Source organism: Micromys minutus, assembly GCF_963924665.1.
Source record: "Micromys minutus genome assembly, chromosome: 12".
NCBI classification, from domain to species: Eukaryota; Metazoa; Chordata; class Mammalia; order Rodentia; family Muridae; genus Micromys; species Micromys minutus.
This window is the reverse complement of record NC_137981.1, coordinates 17416106-17442495: the sequence shown is the minus strand read 5'-3', so window position 1 is coordinate 17442495 and position 26390 is coordinate 17416106. Positions and strand designations below refer to the sequence as shown.

General features: G+C 40.5%; 1 protein-coding gene across 1 annotated transcript in view; it reads right to left on the bottom strand.

Moving 5' to 3' along the window:
- The window catches only part of ARMH4 (armadillo like helical domain containing 4), a gene marked incomplete at both ends in the record, with an annotated part of 94774 nt that extends 87356 nt beyond the window's left edge, over positions 1–7418 (bottom strand). Inside the window, 3 exon segments of the mRNA XM_080926350.1 lie at positions 2361–2609; positions 6024–7364; positions 7367–7418. Of these exon segments, the coding sequence (XP_080782476.1) occupies positions 2361–2609; positions 6024–7364; positions 7367–7418 (1642 nt within the window).
- Positions 7419–26390: the final 18972 nt, after the last annotated feature.

Here is a 26390-nt window from a genome sequence, read left to right as displayed (position 1 = left end):
GGGATGGTGGATGATGGGTAGCCACTAAAAAGTCCCAGACACCAGGGAAGTGAGAGTCAACTGGGATGACACTAGCTGAAATACCCAAGAGCAGGGAGATAAAACCTGTAGAGACCTCCAGTGGATAGGCACAGTTGAGGGATAGGGCCACCTACCCATCTCAAAGTTTTAACCCAGTGTTGTTCTAGTCTAAAGGAAATGCAGGGGGAAAAAAATGGAGCAGAGACTGAAGAAAAGGCCATCCAGAGAACGCCACACCTAGAGAATCTATTCCATCTACAAACAAAAAACCCCAAGACTTTTTTGCTAATGCCAAGAAGTGTTTTCTGACAAGAGTCTGGTATAACTGTCCCCTGAGAGGCTCTGTCAGCCCCTGACCAATTCAGATGCAGATACTTGCAGCCAACCATCAGACTGAGACCAGGGACTTAAATGGCAGAGTTAGGGGAAGAACTGAAGGAGCTGGGAATTGCAACCCCTTAGGAATATCAACAATATCAACTGACCAGAAACCCCTGCCCCCAGAGCTCCCAGGGACGAAGTCACCAACCAAAGATTTGCATGGATGGGTCCATGGCTCCAGCTACATATCATGGGATTGTCTTATTTGGCAGCAATGGTAGAGGAGTCCCTTGGTCCTATGATACCCCAGCACAGGGCATGCTGGAGCAGTGAGGCAGGAGTGGGTAGGTGGGTGGAGGAACACCCTCTGAGAGACAAAGGGAAGGAGAAATGAGATAGGGAGGATTTTGAGGTGGGGGACCAGGAAATGGGAAAACATTTGAAATGTAAATAAATAAATAACCAATTAAAAAAAGAGAATCTACAATAGTAGCTTGAATCATCAGAATCTTCCCAGACAGATTTCACACATTGCCAACTTTATGAATCAGAATCTCTTTGCCCATGCCGTCAGAAGGAATATATATTTCCCATAATACACAGCCACAGAACCCCATTATGTTCCTTATGGGTATATAAGTTGGTGCAACAACCTTTATGAAAAGAAGACAGAGGCTCTTAGTGCCAAACAGTCATACATGCTATGGCCAGCAAATCACTACCTAGGAGAAATCCCTTAAATGCCCGATGCTGTAAATGCAGGAGATTGCTCATAACAGTACTATTTACAAAGCCTATACCCAGAAATGGCCCAAATGCAGAGCGGAGGAATTAGAGGAAGAACAGATGAATAAATAATGAGATGTGTTTACACAATAGAGTATGATACAATGGTCAGCACAAAACACTTTAAGCGATTTGGCTGCTAGAGCAGTAAGTGAAATGCTAAGTCCTTAAAACTTCATCAGTACTGTAGAATTTCTCTTAGGAAGTTAAAAACAGAACATTTAAAATGTATACTTGTAGTAGGGGGTGCAGATACAAGAAAGCAGGAGGTGGCTCTTGTTCTCTCTTGCTCTCTTTTGCCCTCTTGTTCTCCCACTCTTACCCCTTCTTTCCCTCTTTCCTTCCTCCCTCCCCATGTGCTCATGGCCAGCCACTACTCCTCTACTTCTCTATCCCCCTTTCTCTCTCTCTCTGCCTCTACTACCCTCTTAACTTTCCCCATGCCCTGAATAAACTCTATTCTGTACTTAAAAAGAAGATACCAGGAGTCGGTGTGGAGTGCAGAAAGTTATGAAAAGAAAATTGATAATGCTGGTTACCAGGAAGGAGACAGTAAGAGGAAGTGTCAGCAGAGTTCTTGAAAGTTATGAGCAAGAGTTGCATTTTGTGTTGTTTTGTTTTGTTTTAGGAGGATTAGGGGGCTGGGATGAAAAATACTTATTAAATTGGTACAAGTATCTCAGTGAATGCATAAAAATCACCCTTACTTGGCTAATAAAAAAATAAAGAAATTAATAAATATATGAACATTGTTCTCCATTTCTTTATATATTGTAAAAATATTATATAATACAATTTAATATAAATGTGCATATGATATATATGCATATGTATATATATATACATACACACATATACATATATCCCAGAGATAAGTAGATATTACTGGAAATGAATAGAGGTTTACAAGCACTCAGAAGCTTTAGCTGGGGCCCCAGTCTTAACCAGGGCCAAAGGTGGCTTCACACCCAGGTCCTTGCTATTTTGACATTTACCCACTCTGGTTCTTAGGTGGGAGCCCTCAGGAGACTTAGGCCTGAGAACCAGGAGAGGAGTCTGCCTCCACCATTAATGCTATAACACAGTTCTACAAGCAAAGAGAGCTGACCATTTTTCCAGGTAGGAGACATGTGTATGCCGCTGAAAGGGCCAGCTGTCTCTCTCATCCCAGTAATTAACAGTAAAGATTCATACTCCTCCCCCAAACACTGAACCCACACACCCCTACTGACCTTCTATGGAAGAGGTGAGTGTGAGAGACCAAGGGACAACAGTGGTGGAGGCTGGAGTGGCCAGAGATTCCCATCTCCTGGACAGCTCAGCATCCTCCAGTTCAGCAGATGCAGGGGAGGGGGATGGCATTCCCTCTTCAGGCTCCCCACTGCCTCTGGGAGCCTCTATGGTGGCCCTGTACCCCTGTGTCACCTCAGATAATGTGGAGTCTGTTTCTTGAGTGACCATTGTCATCTCTTGAGTGATGTCTGAAAAGGACAGAAACATTTTAAAGGGGATCAAATTCTTACACATTAAATTCACTGTGAAGTTAATAAACCAAAAAGGGGCAGCCAGCTCTTTCAGAGACTAGAGCAACAAAGAGAACTTGGGAAGCAAAGACCTGTAAACAATCTTATTGTTGCTGCTTGGGGGAGTTGTGGAGCTAAGGCAAAAATAAAGAAGTTAATGAAAAAAAAAAACAAATAAACAAACAAAAAATCTAGAATAAAATTGAAACGAAATAGGAAGATGGCTAGTTGAGCTTGTCAGACATATTTGAATACTAACTGTACCAGTCTGCGAAGAAATGAACGATAGGACTGGAGAGATGGCTCAGCGGTTAAGGGCACTGGCTACTCTTCTATTGAGTTCTACTTCTACTGAGTTCAATTCCCAGCAACCACATGGTGGCTCACAACCATCTGTAATGGAATCTGATGCCCTCTTCTGGTATATCTGAAAACAGCTACACTGTACTCATATAAATAAAATAAATAAAATCATTAAAAAAAAAACTAACTAAACTATACATAACTACGTCACCAAGTCACACTAAAATGTTTCAGAAGTGGTTTTGCATATTAATATTTACATTTGCATACCTTAAAGGGGGAAAAGTTGCCATTTAAAAAAAATAATTACAATAACCAACGAGTGCTCACCCAGTTTCTGGGATGGACAGAGAAGAGAATTAGGATGTAGAATGTGCTTTTAGTGTCCCTATTGTCCAACGTTATGGGGCACACTGTCGTGCTAAGTTACTTGGGTCTGAATTCTGATTTAACCACTCAGGAGCTTCGTGATCCTAGACTAAATTTTGATCCTAAATTGGACATTTCCAGGCCTTCAGCTTCCTCGGGCATATTTGATCATCAGAATAGGCTGACTATTATCAAACCCATTTTATTTTTTACCTTGTATCTCTAAAAGCTGAAATAGGTTCAGAATATCACAATATAAATGTAATGGTTTAATGTATGCTGGGGAACATGTGACTTCATTTTCTATAGCATAAGTACTATAGAAATCTGAAGTAAAATTCTCACTTAATCCTGCCTTACATCTTCATGCTTTTATGGGTCCAACTCACTTAATGTCATTTTTAAAGAAGGCTATGCTGGGTGTGGTAGTAATGCCTTTATCTAAGCTTTTGAGATATCTTTATGAATAAGTAGATCTCTAAACTTTTAAGGCCAAACAGGGCTACATATTAAAAGAAAGACTCAAACTTTTAAAAGTTTAAATACAACTTATGAAATATTTTGGAAGCATATATGAAAATTTACACTTTACTAGACCAGTCTTCAGAAACTAGAAGCTAGTCAGTATGAGTATAAGCTACTTTAGATCCTGTTTCAAAAACAAACAAAAACAAAACAAAACTCTTAATGGGCATATAAAGTATTCAATCTTATCTTTATTAATCAAGTGACCATGTTTACCATTTATTGTATATCTCAAAAAACTTTATAAGCCATAATATTATCAATTTTTTTGATATTTTTCTTATTAATAGGTTACCTGGCTCAGGTCATAAGATTTGCACATTCTGAAACAATTTGATATGAGAATACATATAAACTTTACATAAAGCCTCTCCCCCAAATTGTTATTATGGGACTAATCACATAATAAAGATATAATCTATCAATGACAAATATCAGGGTTTTGACCTTCTAATATTTAAAGATGTGGAGGCCAGGGAAAGGTGGAAAATTCAGAATGAAGTCTGTTGATGATTTTTTAAATTTCTTTCCATATTATTACAAGACTATTTAGTTTTGGATTCATAAGGTCAGAGAATCAAAGTGGTTAATATCACTAGATAAATATTTTCCTAATAATTTTTGTAAGGAATATCAAAACTGCACACATAATTCTCAATGAAGTCTAAGTAAGTACTAAATATTGTTAATTGAACTATTTAAACATGTTTCTTTTCATATTATCACAGGTGTTTATGTATTTTCATGACAAAAAATTTGAAAAGTTATTTAACTATAGTGGTTGCAATGCTTTTGATATACTGGTTGAGACTAATGCTTCTAGAAGCTGTCTAGCAGATGGAGAATGTTCTTAAGCATCCCTGGTCCCTACCCAAATGATGTCAGCAGTAAGCTTCAACTAAAACAACTGAAAGTATCTTCACATATTGCTACATGTTCCAGGGATGAGTGAGGCCTGTGCAAAGTAATCTATGTTGTGGAAGAGTTTATTGCTTATGTTAATTGGCTCTCAAATTACACAAGAATTTGCATGTCAGTGTGCAACGCTGTATGTAGGTCCTTGCCTCTAGCTGGTTCTAGTTGATAAATAAAGTTGCTGGTGGCAGGAAGACAGAGGTGTGACTTTGAGGGTTTAGGGCAAGGAACAAGAGAAAGAGGAAATCACCATTGCTGGGGAGGAGAAGGTTCTTGCCTGAGGAGAGTAGGAGAGGAACAGAGACATTACCAAGATGTAAGATTCTGGAGTTGTGGCCCACAAGGGGGTCAGGACTGAAGGAGGTTTTGGTAAGTAATGACTCAGGAACATCAGAGGGGAGAGTGTGTTAGCAGTGGAAAGGTTTAGAAGTGACCCAGCCACTAAGCTGCTTGGGGCATATTAAAAATTAGGCTCCATGTGTAAGTCTTTCATTCACGAAAGTAGGACATTTGGGTGGGTGTAGAGGGTACTGGGGAGTTTAGAGTGGACTACCTAATTACTGCTTCAATCCAAAGTTGAGGACCTTGACTTATGTACAGAGTATGATATTTTTTATGGAACATATACAATTTATTTGAATACATCTGTCTTTGATTAAAACATGAGTAACTATATCTAAGTCACCATTAACAGGCAAAATCAGGGTTTAAAGACATGGCTCAGTGGTTAAAAGCACTGGCTGCCCTTCCAGAGGACCGAGATTCAATTCCCAGCAACCACATCGTGGCTCACAACTGTCAGAAACTCCTCTTCAAGGGGATCCAAAACCCTCACCCAAACATGCATGTAGTCAAAACACCAATGAACATAAATAAAAATAAATAAATTAATTAATATTAAATTAATTAAATAAATAAACAATAAAATTAAATAAATAAAAAAACAAAGGAAAAAGCCAAACACCTCTAATATTACCACTCAGGAAGCAGAGGCAGGAGGATAGCTGTTTCAGGTCAACTGGACAACACTGTAAGTTCAAGGCAAGCCAGGATGTCCAGTGAGATCCTGTCTCAAGAAAGTAAACAAATGAAATAAAACTATCCAGGCAAAAGGACACATACCAGCAGTCATAGAAGACAGGGGCAAGGGCAGAAACACTATGAACTCAAATCTTTTAAAATCCCATCTTAAAAAAATTTAAATATAAATAAAAGTTTTTAAATGTCCAAACTGAAAGTTTTCATTTTTTTTAACTTTACCTTTTAGTACATTTTCTGCTGTCTGCTGGGGCACAGACTCATGGTGAGAGGTAGAAACTGCAGTCTCTGAGAACGGGGAGCTGTCCCCGTGGGTGGATGCTGTGAAGCTTCCTGCACTTGAGAAGAGTTTCATAGTGGAAACTTCAGGGTCTTCTGCTAGACTCATGGGAGTGAAGGGAATTTGATGGGTCAAGACTGGTGACCTCTCATCCCCCAGTGCACTTGCCAGAGCTGTTCCAAAGGCTGTTTCCCCTCCCTGCAGCTCTGGAGTCATTTTTGTGACCTCTGTGGAAGTGGGGCTCTCCTCTGTCCCTTCAAAATTATCAGGGGTTCCATGTGGTGGCTCTGTTATCACCCGAGTCTCTGCATTGTCTACTGGCTCTGGAAGCATCCCCCGACTTATACTCTCAAATTTGGTGTCATCCCACTCCTCACTGAAGACAGAAGAAACTGGAGCAGGTGTGCTGACACTCACTGTGACCTGAAGGTCCCCCAGAACACTGCCAGCTCTTGGCTCCATAGTCAGGACATTCTTGGAGACGGTCACCAAATACTCGGTGGTGGTGCTCTGGGCATCATTGGCTGCCATCTTGGAGGGCTTCTCCCTATCAGACCCTGTGTCTCTTGTGGAATCCACATGAGGAAAGACAGTACTTCTCATAACTGCATCTGCTTTGATTTTCTCAGGTTCTTTCATATTTATAGAGGAAGAAGGTGAATTTCCTAAGCTTACTGTTTCATGGCTTTCTGTCGCCAGCAACTGGTTATCTGCATATCCCAGGAAACCACGTGTTCCATTTGTGACCACTTCTACAATGGGCTGGGTGCTCGAACTGCTGTAGGGTCCCTCCTGGTCAGGATTCAGAGATGCAGGTGAAGATACAGCAACAGTTAACATGACTTTGGAAAGACCTTGCTCAGGAGACATCTTTCCAAGCTGGCTGGGGCCATGCTCTTGTTCACTGGCTGAGACCACTGGCTCACTGGAAGAGTAAACACCAGGGCTGGTAGGATACAGAAGTCCAGTTCCTGGAAGGTGGCTCTCTTTGTTGACAGAGAATACTTTATTTAATGGTGTCACTGTAAACTCTGTAGACAGTACCATTGGAGCTTCAGAGGACATATGCTGGGACATGTACTTTGGAGCAAAGGAGATACTTTCTTGGTCATCTGTGTTGATTTTTTCGGACTGCTCTTTCTCTGCATATGCACGTGTTGTTTCCCTCCTCTTCACCTTTGGGAAAGCTTGACATCCTGTGGCCAAGGCGAGGAAGAGAATGCTACAGAAAGCCACACAGGTGGGCAGCAGAGCTGGTCTGCTCATAGTGGATGGGAAAAATAGTTGAAGGAGTTGACAATCCCAGTAGTTGAGTCCTGTAGGCAAGTAAAGCACATGGCACTGTCATAGGGATGTATTTTGTATTTTGTAAATAATCTGCTTTATGTTAAACCAGAAGGACAATGACCTTCTTTATTGCTTCACAGAGGAAAGAAGTAGGAGATGGTTGTTCTATTTCTTTGTACCCTTGAGACATGAATAACCCAGTTTACTTCTCCCTGCTTAATTCTTCAGTAGATTTGACTTAAAGCTCCCTGGCATATAAATGGCATAGAAAATCACTGTAGAAATAGCACCATGACTAAAAGGTGACAAGTTAATGTTACAAATTAACATAAAGAACTTTTGTGTTGCTGTGGTCTGCGTGATTATGTCCCTAAAACTCATGTGAGTTTTATCATAAGGATGGTGAATGCAGAGTCTGATGAAAGAGACTAGGGTCTCTGTAAAAGAGTCCTAGGACATTTCCTTCCGTTCTGTCCAACATGGGAGAATATATGAATACTTAGGCTACTGTGCACCAGACCCTAACAAGAGTCCACTCCTGCTGCTGCTCTTTGCTCGGACTTCCCAGAGTCTAGAAATGTAAAAGATTTACTTGAGGGCTTTTGCTGGTCTTGTAACTGGGATTTCTTACAACTCTTCTACACCCAAGTTATGGTACTTTGCTACAACATTCAAAATAGAAAATATGCTTTGAAACCTGAAAAATATCAAAACATGCTAAATGAAAATCAGCTGTTTTCATCAGTCTAAAAATTTGTGCAAATGATCTCTAGCCAAAATATATTTTTAAAATATTTAAACTATTTGAAACAAGAAAAATTATACACAAAACCTCTATGTTTCAAAATTTCAGAGTCAGAAAAGATAATTATGTAGGTAATACAAAGACATGGCATTTTTAATGTTCAAATTTTTATTTCTTACTGGTTAGGTATGGTTTATAATAATTAGATTTACTATATTCTTCAAACTATTCACAATCTTATTGCAGCTAAAACTATATTTGTATAGCATATCTTTCCCCCTGTTTAAAGATTTACAAATCTTCCTATTGTTCTGAGCTGCTCTTTGGATTTCATAATATTGAAGATTCCCCAAATGTTGATTTCACAACACAAATAGGAAAAAAGATCTAAGACTCTGCAAACCATTTTCTAAAAGGTTAAATCCTGAAGTTCAAAGCCTCATCTTTATGAAAGTTACATTTCTTCTTTTACTCATATTAAACCAACTAAAGCTCCTAAGATATGCAACTACTGTGAAGCTGTAAAACACAGAAATCCACATTTTCATGAGGTTTTCTCACCTGAAGGAGAAAAAGATTTTATATATTATCCCATTTGATCTTTTGGCTGTTCATTTTGGGTATTTTGTTTGTTTGTTGTTTTGTTTGGGGTTTTTTTTTTTTTTGCTTTATTTTATTTGGTTTTTGGTTTTTAGTGTTTTTGTTGTTTTTGAGACAAGGTTTCTCTATGTAGCCCTGGCTGTCTTGAAACTCACTTTGTAGCCTAGACTGGCCTTGAACTTACAGAAATGAGCCTGCTTTTGCCTCCTGAGTGTTGTTACTAGAGGTACACTCTATCATGCACAGCTACCATTTGTGTGTGTGTGTGTGTGTGTGTGTGTGTGTGTGTGTGTGTCTGTGTGTGTGTGTTCATCAGTATCTGAGGCATGATTCAGTTGGCTAAAGAACAGAGGAAAACTGTATTTATATTGTTTAAACATATATAAAAAGTAATCTACACATTGAAGCTGAGGACTTCTTCCAACACCAGTACCACCCAGTGAACTATCTTAGAAGCTTATTTCTTCTAATCCTTCATAAGCTTTCCTGAAAAACTTTGGATCAGAAGTCCTTGATGAGTAGCAACCAAATTCTCCATATCCAGAGCTGAATAAAGCAACAAACATTTGCTGTACTTTAAGCCAGTGGGTTTCTAGAATAGTGTCCTATACCAAATCATGACTTCACAAAGCTTCTGAGAAATATAGGAAGAGAACCCATGGGTTGTTAAGTGCCATGGGCAGAAAAGTAATGGCATCATCAAGATCATAATTAGCATGCAAAGAAAGATGAAACCAGAGAAGCTAGGAGAAACATTAAGCCCTTCCATATCTTCATACCACCCCATCTCCAAGAACCTTAGGCAGTGGTAGGAAGGGCATTTAGATTGCAAGGGTTGAAACAATTTTAACTAAATATTAATTTGCCTATATATAGTGTTATTCTAAAAGGAGAAAATATGGAGAACACATTTGAGAAAAAGAGAAAAAGCACATGCCAAGGCCCATTAACATCTGAGTTGTCATTATACTTTAGATGTGCCGGACAATTCCTTTTTCCATAGCTGGGTCATAAGAGCCTATGGAGGAATGGTCCTGATGCACCAGTTTTTCCTTCTTTAAAACAAAACACAAGTAAGAGCTGGGAGTCAAAGTTTTCTATAGGCAATGAGTCTATACCTTTGGATTTCTGTGTAACCCAACTGAATTGGAAAACTAGAATAATGTTGTAAAGGACAAAATAAGCACTGTACATTTTATGATTTCTAGTCTTGTGGGTTGAGAGGAAATTTTTATGAACACTTTAGGTTGAGGAGAAAGGAGAGAAAAGTAAAGGTTTAAGTAACCTCAACCACCATGCCAAGACAGAATTATCTATCCTCCAGGGTCATATTTCATCTCTATCTAGAGTTCTAGAATGTCTGTGTGTAAGGAATTTGGCTTCTACTTTAAAAGACGTTCCTTCTGTGATTAAGTGTTGGACACTTGCTCTTCCTAAATTCAATTACCGCAGAGGAAGTGGAGGTGACCCAAAGGCCTTTTGTGTGTCTATTTTGAGGCCATATGCTTCTTTTCTCCACTATTGGAAGCAACACGTGAACTTTAAAAGAAACTGAAATGATGGCCTGTAGGAATGGCAGCAGCACGCAGCCTCCCACTCAGAGGAACTAGCAGATGACCTTTAAGTCTGTCCATCTCTCAGGCTCAGGGCAGGTCCCCATCATTGCTCTTAGGAGTTTAGCATCAAACAAGGAGAACTGTGTAACATTAGAAGATGTGGAAGAAACAGCAGACCATAGTCAGACTCATGCTAATATTCTTAACCCTAAACAAACCCTGTAGCCATGTTTTTCAGTCTCCGGCCTTTGCTTTCTTTCACCTACTCTAGACCCACTTTGTGGCCAAGTGCCCAGGAGAGAGAAAATGCTGAGCAGATCTTGGCTGAGAAGTCAGGATTGTCCTTAGGCTGCTCTGCAGGGAGAAGGGAAGAGGGACAATGTCACTGTTTATGAGCATCTGTGTCTCAGGTTAGATTATCTCAAACATTGGAATACTTAAAGAACAAAAGGAAATTGTTCTTCTTTTACTTTCTGTTTCACACTGAATCTTTGGGTGCTGTGATATCTGTGTCTCTCTGTGATCGTTAGTTCTCACAAACTCTAACCAAATTCCTAACAGATAGCTGAAATTCACTCCAGCTAATTTAAAAAGCATTCCTTGGGGAGCTAATCAGTACCACTTGGTTTGTCACTCACTATCAAGGTACCCTGATGGCTTCTGCTGTCTTCTGAAAAATTTCCTGCATTTCTGCCAGCAGTGAGCAGACAAACTGTTCTGTCCAGCATTATCTTTGACAACCTTAAATAGACACAGTACAGAATTTCCTTCTTTGTCAATCTGGCATATTCAATCTTCAAAGACCACGAAAAGCAATGTTAAGAAACAAAGCAAACAAAATAAACCTTACAACTCCAGCCTGAGACTTAAACATCGGGTTTTCTACAGTTTTACCTGGTCATTGTGTTCCCAGCGGAGATGAAGGTCATTATTGCTTCAGTGTGTTATCAAAACAAAGACATGACAGGGAACTCAGCAAGCTACATTTTTCTTATTATGACTGAGCTCATAGAATAAAGTGAATTTCATGTCTATTCTAAAAGAACTATGAGCTTTGCCCCAAGAGTACTGCAGGTACAGAAATGTTCTAACAACTGGCTCGTATTTACAGAAATACTGTGGGAAAACAGAGGAGAAATAGAGAGAAAAGAACCCTGCTCATAGGTTCTCCTTGTCTACTGAAAAGGTGACGTTGTTACTCAGCAGCCATTTATGGGTTTGCTCTTTTTCCTTTCTATCCAAATGGATGTTTGAACTTCAAAGCAAGGAGGACATATTCTGTACTGTCTGCAGCAAAATGTTATCTGCAACTCAAACTGACAGACAACCTCCCAGTTCTAGATGGCATCTTTCCTTATCTTTCAATGTCTGGTATCCACTAGGGTCTACCTCAAATTCAACATCTTTTTCCACCCAACTTTCAGTATCATCTTCATATTTTTCTCTTTGAAATCTCAAGTCCCAACTGCTGCGACTCTGTACTTTGTTATCCCTCTCAGAGTGGTTGCTGCCTAACTAGATGCTCATTATTTTAATTGCCTTCTAATTGGTGAATCTGTCTAGACTATCTCCTCTATAATACATTATAGACCACCCAGATGGTTTGTTCTCGAGAATAAAATGATAGTCATCAATCAAGAGTGGCTACTGCTTGGGTAATGCTTTATGCCACATGCTGTTATGTACCTGGTGGAAATTTACCTTATTCAGTCCTACAAAATGAAGTAGGTGCTATCATGTTCTTGATTATCTTTTAGATGGGGAAAAACAAACCTATGTATGTACAGAGGATAGTTAACTTACTTCTGTGATAACTTGTAGATTTGTTTGATCTTCTGGAGCCTTACAAATTTCAATATTCTTGCCTTTGCCATCTGGCTTCTCTGCAGTCCCAAAGCCCAGACTGTAATGTTCTCAAATATACAACCCCCCCAGCTGGACATCTATTATCCAAATCTCACACCAGGGCCAAGCAGATCCCCATTTTCAGGCCAATATTGCTCCCACTTAGCTTCTGCCACGTCAGCCTGACATTTGCTCCTCTCTGCACCCCATATCAAACCCCGACCATGTTGCTGATGGGTATCAGAAAGCAGATGTCCTCAGAAAACAAACTATGAAATGCAATACAGACACACAAACTGGCACACTCTCTTCACACCCTTGTGTGTTCACACTGGTCTTTTATGTTTTCTTTTTTCCTTTTTTTTTTTTTTTTTTTTTTTTTTTTGCCTACAGTTTTTAATGATGACAACTGGATACAGGAGATAATCAATACACAGCTGGTGGCAGGGAGCATCTGTGAGAGTAACATTTAAGGATGGGGTATCCAGTGTCTATTCATTACCAGAGGATTTCTGACAGCATTTAGTCTTCATCTTGTTGTGTGCTTTGTTCCCTGCCTGCCCACTGTGGACTGATTTTTCAATAGAACCAACACATTGTGTATGTTCTTCTTTACACTGCATTTAACTTGTGAAAGTCTCTCTCTCTCTCTCTCACACACACACACACACACACACACACACACACACTCACACGGGGAAAAGGCAGGGCAGTCACAGGCAACTAGTCTTAGAGTCTTAGAGAATTGAATCAACTTTTTTCCTAATTACCTTTTAGTCTTTCAGAAATCCAATCAGTGACTCTGATCAATGAAGGGAGAAAATGTCTGTTTTTTCCTTAGGTGTCTTAATAATCTCCTTGCTTTGTGCTTTCCTTGATCCTGATGAATCCATATGTCACTGTTCTATCTTGTCTTTTTCTAAGCATCAAGTTCTCCTTGTCAATATTATTTCATTAGTCCACTCTGACTCTATTAATCTAGCTACAGATCTTGGCATTAAAGCACCACATTACCGATTCAATGTGTTATTGGTAAATCTCACCGCTCTCTCATATTGGTTCTAAGATCTGGGCTGCTGCCATCTTTTACGGTAAATTAAAAAGATGGGATGACAAATGATCCTTTCAGCAGACTGTTCCATCACAGTGGGGCAATAGAGAATGAAGAAGATGCAGAGAATTATGTTCTCCAAAGAGCACAGAAGAGGGTGAGTGAGCAGGTCAGCCCCCCAGCAAAGTGCTCTCTCTAGACTTCAGACCACAAATGAGTTCTGCACGTTGCTCCCTTCCAGGGCTTTGTCTATTCAATGATGCTAGCAAACAACATGTCTGTCCTTCTCTCCCTCAGAATGTCATCCTATCCCAGGTAAGAGAAGTTGTCCTTGAAGATTAACAAATAATGTGCAAGTTTTCTGGGAACCTTGAACAAACCATGACAACACAGGAACTAAATTAGAAAATAGAGATAAGAAGACTCAGACTCATGCTGAGCCATCTTGGTCACCACGAGCAGAATCATAAGGATTCTGTTTTCTTCAAGGGTGGAGGACTGGGAAAAAAATAGCAGACATGGGAGCACGCCGAAGAAAGTTAAATATCATGCAATGTGAGATATGTTAACGCAGATCTGATACACATGTCCCTCAAACGACAAAGAGCAATTGGAAGTATCTTTAGCATCACTCATCTGTGGACTGTGTACATCACTTAACTTCATTTTTCAGACTTTTAGTGCAGAATCCAGTCCTGATCAGTTTCCTACAGGAAGCAGCTGTTTCCACAGCTCACAGTTCTTTTCAATGATCCAACTCAATACTTTATTGCTGTCCTTTGTCAATCACGAACCTCATTTGCCTGGCAAGATCTCTAAGATATAAGAACTTCCAGAGATTTTTCTCATCACCAGTAATTAAACACAATATGAAAAATAACACTGACCACACATATCTTAATTGAAAAAAAATGAATTTTCATCATAGAGGATAAATTCAGATGACCTTCGAAGGAAAATTCAGTTGATAACAGCAATGAATCACGCATGGTGGTACACCCATAGACCCTTCCTCACAGCCTCAGAGGCAGAGACAGGCACACACACAGCTCTTAGCTCCAGGACAGTCTCATTTGTACATCTAATCCGAGCCAGCTGGGGCTACATAGTTAGACCGTAACTCAAGGAGAAAAAAAAAAGAAAAAAAGAAATGGGGGCAGAGGGGATGCTAAGAAAGGAAATTTACATACAACTTGGAAGATAACTTCAAAGCTACTGAATAGGATGGGACACACTTAATATTCCCAAGTAAAATTTTATCTTAGAAGACGAGCTCATCTTTCTCATTTCTACTACGAATGTGCATTTAGAATAAAACCACTTCTGTTGTGACAAATGATCACAGTCTGAAGGTCCAGCAACAAAGATCCACTAAGTGCAGTCAGGAGCCTCTCCAGAAAACAAAGGCAAATCCACATTGCCCTAATTGGCTCTGTTGCTGTAGCTACCTTAGACTTGGTGAGCCTTGGGAGTTTTGCAATCAATATTAAGGCAGCTGCAAATGTGTGCAGTTCATTAGTATAGCCAATGTAACAAATTCTACTGTAGCCATTAGAGCAAACCAGGCTGGCGTTATAACTCTACTCTGAACAATACTGCTCCTCAAAGCCCCCCTCCAGACTCTGAGTCTTTCTGAATGAGTCTGATGCTAAGGATTTGCTGACTACAGCTGCCTGTTGAGAAAATGCTTAGCTGAAGGAGACACACAGGAGCTTAATAGACTTGACATCAATAAAAACACAAAAAGAAGGGGGGAGGCATGCAATTTCTGACCACATGTATTGGTCCTCAGTGAAGAGCTTTCAGAACTCTGTGGGTGGCTTTCTAATCTTGTCTTAACTCCCTTTTAAGTTTCAAAGGGAAACTTGCAAAGAAAAACATTTGCAGACACTTGAAGCTATCTTCTTTGCTATCTTCCACAAGAGATCTGCACTTTAATTTGGTCCTCAAGTTTTCTTTTTTAAGGAAAGGAAAGAATGTCTCATCTTGGGTAGCCCCAAAATTTTTGAGAATCTCATTTTGGCTGCTCTCTTGCTTAGCCAGGGCTCTGGCTTCTACAAGATTAGAATCTATATTGTCTGGGCTCTGCCAGTGACCAGGACACACACGCTTCGCCTCAGCACCGCCAAAGTGTGCTTCTGTGCCATGCTTGAGATTCAAGCTCTGTGGAGATTTCTTCCAGCTTGACCTCTAGTACCTTTTTCTAATTAGGTTAAGTTCCCAGGGAGTGTCCTTCATTGGTCCTGGGGGACCCAGGACAGCAAGAAGCCTCCCTGACATCCCTTCATCAAACATTCAAATGTTTTCGGTAAAGTAACAGAACCCTTTTAGGGGCCACAGCAGTCGGCATTCGCTCCTCCATTGCTAGCTCTAAGTGGTACAGAAACACGGGGACCCACGCTTTGAAAAGAATGAACCAAGGTCTTGAGGAACTTCTCTTCCACAAGGTTGAACTGTAAGGGAAGGCAGAGCAAAAAGAGCAAGTCCACACAAAAGCAGCCAGCCTGGAAGCTCTTCCTGCACACAGGCTGTTCCCAGGTGCTGAGCAGCAAGGCTGGGATGAACCAAGTAGTGCTGAAAGCTTTTCCAGGCCTGCAAGATTTGTCCAGTGCTTATGGAGCTGTCCCTGCTCAGCCAGAGCCTGGGTATGGCGTTCGAGAGGGTGCAAGGAGCTCCACCCTAGGGCTGCCCCACTCACGGAGCGAGCCCGCGCAGCCCTGGAATCCTGCCCCACCCCTGCCTCTTGCCAGGTCTGCAGAAGCTGGGCTTATCCTCACCTGGAGCATTCAGCACAGCTGAGCGCGAAGGAAAGTGGCCGCGCCAGTGCCAGCCATCCCTGCCACGACTCACGTAGAGGCCGCCTACACTCCCTTGGCTGTCTGGGATGCTAGAGGGAGGGCGCTTGGCTTTGTTGTTTATTCATAAGACTGCAGCTAAGGCTAGGGATTGGCCAGCGTGTAGATATGCCCGCCTCTCTTGCGGCGATGAGCTAAATCACCACGCCCCCTACAGCCTAAACTTTGTGAACTGAGCTACCTCACCCGGCTGGGTGAGCCACTGCGTCTGACCGTTCAAGAGACCCTGCCCCCAACTGCCTCACTTCACATCCTGGGCTTCTGCTGCAGCTCTCCCTACACTTTCAGAGAGGTCACCAGAGCGCTGGTCCTGCCGGGTAAACAAGGGGCACTCAGTCCTCAGATGCAGAGTGGTCCCTGCGGGAAGAGTGAACGGCTTGGTGGAGTGAGTCACTAATCAGAGGAACTCTGCAAGCACCATTTCTTCTGACACAAAGCAATGTGCCACAAAATTACTGCCTAAGAGTTGCACAAGACCTCTGAACATTACGATGACCCCTTGAAATCTGAAGGTTCAGGACTATAGTTGGTACAATGCCCTAAGGCTGGGTTGCCCATCTCCCTATTATCTTTGAGCCTCTCAGGGACTAAGTTTCTCTTTTTCAGTTCTCCTAATTGTGAAGGGAGAGGAGTGAATTTTAACACAAGTCACATAGCACTTTCCCTTTGGTTCTTGTTCTTTGTTTGCTCTTTGGTTGTTTATTAAATATATTTTTAAAATTTACATTTTAAATGTTATTCCCTTTCCTGGTTCCCCCTCTAGGAACGCCCCCATTCCATCCTCCCTCCCCCAGCTTCTATGAAGTTTCTCCCCCACCCACCCACCCCCTCCGACTCCCTGCCCTGGCATTCCCCTACAAGGCGCATCGAGCCTTCTTAGGACCAAGGGCGTTTCCTCCCATTGATTCCCAACAAAGCTACATATGCGGCTGGAGGCATAGGTCCCTACATGTGTACTCTTTGGTTGGTGGCTTAGTCCCTGGGAACTCGGGGTGAGGGTTCTGGCTGGTTGATATTATTTTTCTTTCTTTCTTTTTTTTTTTTTTTTTTTGGACTTTTATTCTTTTTTATTGGATATTTTATGTATTTACATTTCAAATGTTATCCCCTTTCCTTCCTCTCCTATCCTCCCTCCCTCCCCCCTGTTACTATGAAAATGCTCCCACTCCCACTCACTCCTACCTCAACGCCTTGGAATTCTCCTACACTGGGTAAATGAGCCTTCACAGGACCAAGGGCTTTTCCTCCTATTGATGCCAGACAATGCCATCCTCTGCCACATATGCAGCTGAAGCCATGGGAACCTCCATGTGTACTTATTGGTTAATGGCTTAGTCCCTGAGAGCTCTGGAGAGATCCGGTTGGTTGATATTGTTGTTTATCCTATGGTGTTGCAAACCCCCTCAGCTTTTTCAGTCTTTTCTCTAAGTCCTTCATTGGGGTCCCTGTGCTCAGTCTGATGGTCAGCTTCAAGCATCATCGTTTGTATCAGTAATGCTCTGGCAGAGACTTTAAGGAGACATACATATCAGGCTCCTGTCAGCAAGCACTACTTGGCATCAGCAATAGTGACTGGGTGGTTGATACTGTTCTTTCTATTGGTTCTGGATTTTGTAATCACCTTTCTTCATGTTGGCCTTTTAAATTCCAGATGTGTGTGCGTGTCTGTGTGTGTGTCTGTGTCTGTGCACGCCACCTTATTTCTTCTATTTCCCATTAGAACAGCTTTGTATATTTGAATGGAAGCCAGCAAGTGGTTTTTGAATGGTTTAATTGATGGGTGAAATCTGTACTCTGTGTATGTTCAACTTAGTACATGATGCATTGTATGGTAACCAGGTCTCCTGCCAGAGAAGCCACACCTAACTAAGTTATGGTTCTGCATTTCCTATAAAGTCAATGGTTTGAGACTCAGGCCATGTCTTCTCATTATATAAAGTTCTACAGTTAAGATAAGGTCTGAGCTAGCACACAAAAATGTGTCAGCTACACCCAAATTCTGGCAACCAACAGGACTAAGGAAAACAACCTGAAGGCTAAATATTGAGTCCACAGATTCAAACTATATGTAATAAATGGCAAGAGGATGATATTCCCATTTCCCTCACATCCACTACGTGAACCGTCCACAAACTCTATCTAGTCAAAACGTCTTTGACATCCTCTTGTCTGCCCTCATATTGCTTGCCATGACACTCCAAAGTGAGACCTGCAGAATGCCACTTAGACCCACTTAAATGCCATCATTCTCCATGGTAACTCCTTCCCATAGTAATGGTCTTCTCTCCCATTGCACCAGATCACGTCAGCTGTGCAGCGAAGCTAAGACAATCTACTTGAAGTTCATTTATAATAACATTTTATCCTGTCCTAAATGGTCAGCAGCACTTGACCAACAAACTTCTCTAGTTGGTAAGGTTTATCTGAAAAGCTGACGTTAGTTCATGGCAGGAATTAAAAATCTCTTTTTCTCCAACTTCAACACACAACATCTGTGGACCAGGTAAAGTGTTCTCTGTACATTTAAACAATAAATTCAGACATTAAGAATGTTATTCCCTTTTAGTGGGTAAAGTGACAAATTGAATATTTGCGTGTGTGTGTAAATTTGTATAAATTCCTGTGTGTACACACACCCACAGCTGTTTCCAAACAAGGCATGAACTTATGGAAACAAGCTTAAGAACTGGTAGATTTAGCACTTCTCTATTTAGAGAATTCTCAGTTGAATTTTAATTCCAGATGAACTATTTCTAGCTTTTAACTTTAGTATGCACTGGTTATCCAATGGGAAATATTTAGTTTTAAAAGTAAATTTAATGTCTGGAGGTATGGTTGGGAGCCTAGATTACGTGCTGCTCTTCCAGAGGACCAGGGTTCAATCCCAAGCAACCATAAATACTAAACAAATGTTGGGAAGCCCAGTTGCATTAAATCTAACATCTTTTTGGTAGCCTATGTGGGCAACAAACAGGCAAGCTGTGCACAAATATCTATGTATAATACAGACAGAACAAGAACACCCACAAATATAAGGAAAAATAGCATATCATATTCAACATCTAGGCTATTCTTATACTGATATTACACTGGGTTTGTGTAAAATGAAAATTTAGCTAAGAATCCTGCAATTTATTTATTAGATCTGTCAGTATTTGGCTATTGCTTGATTCTAGCTGGTTAAAATCTTTTGAGTTGGAAGTCATTAGAATACCCAGCTAAAATACAAAATAAAGAATAGTTGATCACATATCACTCATAGAAGTTTTGACAGTAAAAACGTGGTATGTAGTATGAGACCACCATTAAACTGAGTAGAAAAGGGCAAAAGAGGTGACCAAGCAGTTAAAATATGTGCCTGCTCTTCCAACAAACATTTGCTTGACATCCAAAAAAACCAAAAAAGCCAGCTCACAATAATCTGTATTTCCAGTGCCTCAAAATTCACCGCCCTCTACAGGGCTCGATGGGCATTGCAAATAAGTCATTTATAAATAAATGCAGACAAAACATTTGTACAAATAAATATTAATTCATTAAAAGCTATTCTAAAGCAGTAAAAATACTTCAAAATATACCAGATATTTTTGTGATGCTTGGTTCTTGGAACCAGGGGCCCAGAATCTCTGTTTTAGGTTCTTGCTCTTGTTGAAAACAATAATTTAAAAGAACACACAGGGCACATGAAGAACAGAAGGCAAAGGGAATCCAGAGCCTTTGTTCCTTATGACTCTTATTGAAGAAGCATGAAGTTCACTCCCTCCATAGATCTTTGGCCTTGGAGACTAAGACAATGTACCAACCCTTAGGCAACACCAAGGAAGAGATACTTAGTATTAACTGATTGAACCTTGTAATCACTAAGAGATGTCTCATGAAACCTGGAAGTTAGGGTGTGTCTAAGACAGACACAGTGACAGCTAGATAAGCTCATTTCCCTCTCTGCTCTGCATCCAACACAGAAGAAACAATGATATATTGATGTCTTTCTGTCTTTCAGCTTTCTCATTGTTATAGAACTTGCATAAGAACTCTCCTTGCTGGTTCTCATTGGTCAGTTCTTGGCTCTGTGTCCAGTGTGACCCCCATTACCATCAGCTCCTGTTTATCCTCACAATTAATTATAAGCATCTTGTGGGTATTTATCATTAGCAAAGGTCAATTGTGGCTTACTGTAAATCTAGCTTGAATATGTCAAGAATTGGAAATGAGTCACAAGGATTGATATTGCTTGAAATCTGCCCTTGCTTTGATTATTTAAGACACTAGACTATTAGAAACCACTACTCATGACACTTGCTTCCAGGCAGATGACATATGGACACTCATGTGTCTCAAATAGTGCCTGGGAAGTGATAGCTACAGTTTTCCTCTGTTTCTCCCTGCCCAATATCACCTATTGGCTACAAAGAATTATAAAATGCCTTGATTTCTCTTGCCCACACTACATGGGACTCTGCTAAAATGAGTGTTCTTGGGTATAAAGAATGGTTCAGAAGCTAATCACACTGCCTGCTCTTGAGAAAGTCTGTGGTCTATTCTCAGCACCCTCATCTCAGCACACTGTTGTTTGTAAGTCTGGTTCCAGGGCATATAACTTGCTTTTCTGGAATCCATGGGTACCAGTCACATGTGTGAAAAACATACGTACATACATGCTGAAAAATCACCTATAAGTGTAAAATTATTTTTAAAATTAAGCAAATAAATAAGGTTTTAACCAGTGTTCCTAGCTATCTGACCTCTGTGTGGGAGAAACTGCTATTCTGCACTATGGGAGATGTTCTGTATAGGTCTGTTCCTAGCAGGTATTCTGATGCCCACAGGAATTGCAACTCTGATTTTGCAAAGACATGATTAACAAGTTTGGAAGAAAAGCTGGCGGATCTTACTCAGACAGTGCTAGTGTTGGTGGAGGATGCTTTTATTGGAGTCTTACTTATTTTCATTTGAAATGGTACCTGCAGCAAGGATTTGAGGCACTGGGACCAAATGAGAAAGTACAACACACATATGTGGAAATATTTTCTTCAAGGGTTGTATTTAGCTATTTCTCCTCCCAATCCTTTGAACTGCATTGGTCTTACTGGAGGTGTAACCATGGAGTGTGGAGGAGAAGGTGCCATTTGCGAACTGGATATTTAAGTATTTGCTCTGAAAACTGTCTCTCCTTCCTGGTCTTTCTCAGCGTTGATTGACATGAGCCTTCCCTTTCTTCCAAAGCTCCCCCCCCATCTTCCCCCCACCCTTTGACTGTTTCTTCAGGGGGGCAATTCTTGGTTACTTTTCACTCTTTTTTTTTTCTTTTTGTTTCAAGTCGTTTTACTTATTTACATTCTTAATGAGTCCTCTCTTCCTATTTCCCTATTTGTGAGTTCTTCTTATAAGGTTATAAAACCTATTAAGATGTCGTCAACAGTGAACCTGTTGTGTTTCTCAATGAAGAGATCCTTTCATTCAAAGTGAATTTTGGAAACTATGTTCACAGTGGCCACCATGACTTATCTTACACATATCAGGCAATGGTCTTATGTCTATTCTTGTGGCTTTGTTTTGTTTGGATAGATCAATGATTCTCAGAGTGACTATTAGTGACATAAATACATACTTAATGCATTTGTCCCCATGGAACTTCTATCTGTGTGAAGAATAGGAGTAAATAAATGAGTTACCAAGAGAGGCAAAACTCAGGACCAGTAAATTACTGTATTTCTCATATTTCTTTTTTTTAATTTTTTTAAAAAATTATTTCTTTTTTTATTGAATATTCTCTGCATTTACATTTCAGATGTTATCTCTCTCTACGAATCGTATCTTCCCTCCCCATTTCATTGCCTCCATGAAGGTGCTCCCTCTCCCAACTACCCTCCCCCACCTCAGGACCTTGGCATTCCCCTACACTGGTACAAAGAGCCTTCACTGGACCAAAGTCCTCTCCTCCCACTGATGCCAGACAATGTTATCCTCTGTTGCATATGCACCTGGAGTCATGAGTCTCTTCATGTGAACTCATCGGTTGGTTTTTTAGTCCTTGGGAGCTGTGGTGGGTTTGTTTAGTTGATAATTTCATTCTTCCCATGGGGTTGCAGACCTTTTCAGCTCCTTACGTCCTTTCTCTAGCTCCTTCATTGGGGTCCCCGTGCTCAGTGTGATGGTTAGTATATTTGTGAGCTGAAGTCTTACACAATAGCCCAGATTTTTTTTTTTTTTTTTGTCTGAAATTTACAATACCCTTGCTTATGCCTCCAAAGTGCAGATATAACAAATGTAGGTTACTGGGTTACTCAGTAGATGTTCTTTTCACATATCTGGGACACTGGAATAGAGAAGCGAGAAGATCAAGAGGGTCAGATATTCTCTTATCGTAGATTTCTGAAACACTGTGAGCTTGAGTCTGTGCTGAGTTGTAGACTTGTGACGATGCCTCCTAACTTTTTTCAGGAAGAGAGTTAGCAGGTTAGCTGCAGACATGAAAGAAATTCCAAACAGATTCACTGCAAGTGGTGTTTGTTTGTTTGTTGTTTATGTGCTTTAACAAACATTTCTCAAGTAGCTCTTAAGGAATAGAGGTCAAATGTTAATACCAAGCTCAGGATATCCAAGAGTCCAAGGGTATATTTCCCCCCACAGTAGGTCAACCGTGCAAGCAAAGTCTGAGAAAGTAAAGTGCCTGTGGGAATCTTCCACCGCCATGCTGCCTTTATTCAGAAAAATACCCAGAATGTAGAAATGTTTACCAATATTTTAGTGCAGATTGAAAACCCACATTTATAGAAAGAGAGAAAGAGGGATCGTGGGGGCCAGCATGAGCAACAAGGAGAGAATCTGCCCTAATAGAGAGAGAAGAAGGAGAAGAGAGTCTAGAGGAAGGCAGGAAAGGAGAGGAAGAAAGGAGAATACAGGGAACAGAGGGAAGGGGAAGAAAAAAAAAAAACTGGCTCCACAGAGATTGCTTTCTTGTGTGTTTATCTTGTTGCTTTTCTCATGTAACTCCAAATTCTCTTTTAATTCCTATCCCTGTACAATTTGGAAAATTGGGCAAGCAAATAATCTTAAAATGCACTTGTGTTCCTTAGGTGCTACGTAATACAGAGGGCAGCATGCCACATGAGTTATGCCTTCCAGCATTCCGTTTAGCTGATTGATATCGGGCCAATGGGCAAGTGGTCTTGTTTGTTGTTGTTTTGTTGGTTATGTAATACAAGGATTTGCCCAGGGAGCTTGAAGTGATCTGAGAAGAAAAGGTTATCTCCTAAGAAATATTTCCTTATCCAACAAATGGGAGATAGAACCTGTGAGACCCCCCTGAGTAGATAGGCACAGTTCCCAGTTAAGGAATGGGGCCACCCACCCATCTCATCATTTTTAACCCAGAACTGTTGCTTTCTAAAGGAAATGCAGGGCCCAAAATAAAATGGAGCAGAGACGGAAGGAAAGGCCATCCAAACACTACTCCACTTAGGGATCCATCCCATCTGCAGACACCAAACATGACACTATTGCTCATGTCAAGAAGTGCTTGCTGACAGAATCTTGTAACTGTCTCCTGAGAGGCTCTGCCAGGACCTGACTAAAACAGATGCAGATAGTCAAAGCCAACCATCAGACTGAGACTTGGAACCCCAATGGAAGAGGTAGAGGAAGGAATGAAGAAGCTAAAGGGGATAGCAACCCCATAGAAAGAACAAAAATAACAAAATGTCAACCACCAGAGCCCCACCTGCTACTCGAGTTCTCAAGGACCAAAACACCAACAAAAGAGTATACATGAGTGGGTCCATGGCTCTAACTACATTTGTAGCAGAGGATGACCTTATCTGGGAATCATTGGGATGGGATGTTGTTAGTATTGTGAAGGCTCGATATACCAGTGTTGGGGGATTCTAGAGAGGTGAGGAGGGAATGCATGGGTGAGGAGCACCCTCATAGAAAAAAAATAGAGGGATGTTGAATGGGGGGTTACATAGGGAAGACTGGGAAGGGGGGCATTTGAAATGTAAAATTTTAATAATAAAGTTTTAAAAAAGGAAGAAACATTGCCTATACTATACGGCATGACATTTCCTATCTTCTTCATTGGTGTTCTCAAAGTAGTATATCTTTTCAGCATCTCTCTTCATACTAGTCCTGACAGGAACCGTCTGATGAAGTCTGAGTGGAACTTTAATGTATTACTGCAGACTAAGTACATGGAACTGCCTTCCCCCTGGAAAATTAAGAGCTACAGGCTGTTTGAAGCTTTAAATAGACTTATGTGTCTCACAACACCTACAGCAGCACCCTGACAGCTGTTATCCAAAAAAGGGTTTGTTGACTAATTATGTCCAGGAGCTCATACTAAAATAGATATGGGATGCTGTAATGCACGTCTTTCACAACTGAAATTTGAACTGAAGTCCTCTGGCAGATGAAGGAAAGTGTGGCCAATCTCAGAGTGAAGAGTAGTAATCTCTTATAAAGAAATATTGGCTCAGGTGTAAATGGCTCTGTGAAGTGGGGTTTAATTGATTTTAGTCTTACTTCCTTTGAAAAGAGGATGCACATGTGTGTGACGTCTGAAACCAGAAAACCAAGACAATTTACTTCAAATCCCTTCTTCACCACAAGCCTCTGATCTTTTTGTATTGGAGAATTTCGTGTTCAGTCAAAGAGTAACTGTTCAAGAACAAGAAGTACTTCATGTATAAGATTTTAAAAAGAAGACATTAAAGAAAAGAAAAAAAGCCCTGATTCAAGCTGAATCCTAAATTCAAACTTTAGCCAGCTTAACTCCTTTGAAATAACCAAAGCAATGTTTCATTTTATTTATTCTTCTGAAGACCTGCAATATAAAATAGACACAAGACATTTACATCAAACGATCAGATCAAAGCATTCCTGTTCTAATTTGTTTACAAAAACTGTCTAAGGGTGAAGGGGAGACTTCCTTTCAATTCAGAATGATCAGGAGCAAGTCTCATACTGAGAAAATTACTTACTTTGGTACTAATCTAACAGACGAGGCTTCCACACAAAAGGACAAAGGAATTTTTCCCTAGAAAAGTCCCATGGAAGGTAAATGGAGTGGTCATGTGACCATCTTTCTTTTCTCTCTCATTTTGCTTTTAGAAGCTTTTTGTGAGTGGGATTCAGACTGTGACGCACTGTCCCTCTCTTGCAAAAGGCACTTCAAGACACTTACTATTGCTGCTTCTGCTCAGCTGTGAAACTTCCCAGCAGTCTCTGTGACATTCTTTTTTTCCATTTTTTTAATAAATATTAATTATTTTGATTGATTGGTTGATTTAATATAGCCCAATTTTCCAAAACGTTTTTAGGATAGAAATTGAAAGAGTCTTCGGGGCTAATTGGGAGGGCCCTTTTGAGGAATTAGTGTTCTTCTTTCTTCTTCTTTTAATGCAACCAGCTCTCTAAAGACCTCACTTTCAAATACAACAATTGTACTGTTGGCATTAAGATTTGACTATATCAAATTTGATGGGGACACATTGTAGCCATGACACAAACTCAATTTTACTGCTTCTTTTACTTGGTGGCAGTAAAAGAGGAATTGAGGTTGGAAGGAGGAGGCTGACTTGGAATGATGATTTAGAATGGCAGAATTTGAACTATTGTGAAAGTGGAATCTTCTCTTACGTTGACTAGTGTGACTTTTCTATAATATAAATGCTATCGCTTTATCCCATTCTAGTCTTTCCAAAAGAAACTAGGCCTCTTAGGCCCCCAAATATCCAACTTCACCATCTCAAAGTTCCTTATCAGCATGACTACTCTCCCAAAATATACTTGTTTTTATAGCTTTAGCATCCCCTCCTCTATATGTCTTTCCTGGTGCACATTTTTTCCAGATGGAGAAAAGAGAGATGAGGTCAGTTACTTGTTTTTGAGCCTTGGGCAAAAGAATAGGCTTATAAAATGTGTGGATGAATTATCTATTATATCCTGCAAGATGCTGTTATACTTTTAAAGGCTGCCTTCAAAATGGTGGCTCAATAAAATTAAAGATTCTAAAACTCAGGACTGGAGCAAAGTGCTCAACCATTCTTCCATGAAACAAGGAACAATGTGCACACTAGAAAAGACATTAAAACTTAACAACAGCAACATGAAATCTCGGAACCCAGGAGCATGCAGGAAAATGAAATCAGAGAAATACCATCAAAAGAAAAATGCAGGGGAACAAGAGAAAGAAGTGGGTTGAGGTTTCTTTTGTTTGTGAACTGAACAGAAACCAATGCAAGGAAAATTTGTCCCTGTCACAGAGACTGCTGGGAAGTGTCACAGCTGAGCAGAAGCAGCAATAGTAAGCGTCTTAAAGTGCCTTTTTCAAGAGAGGAACAGCATGTCACAGTCGGAATCCCACTCACAGA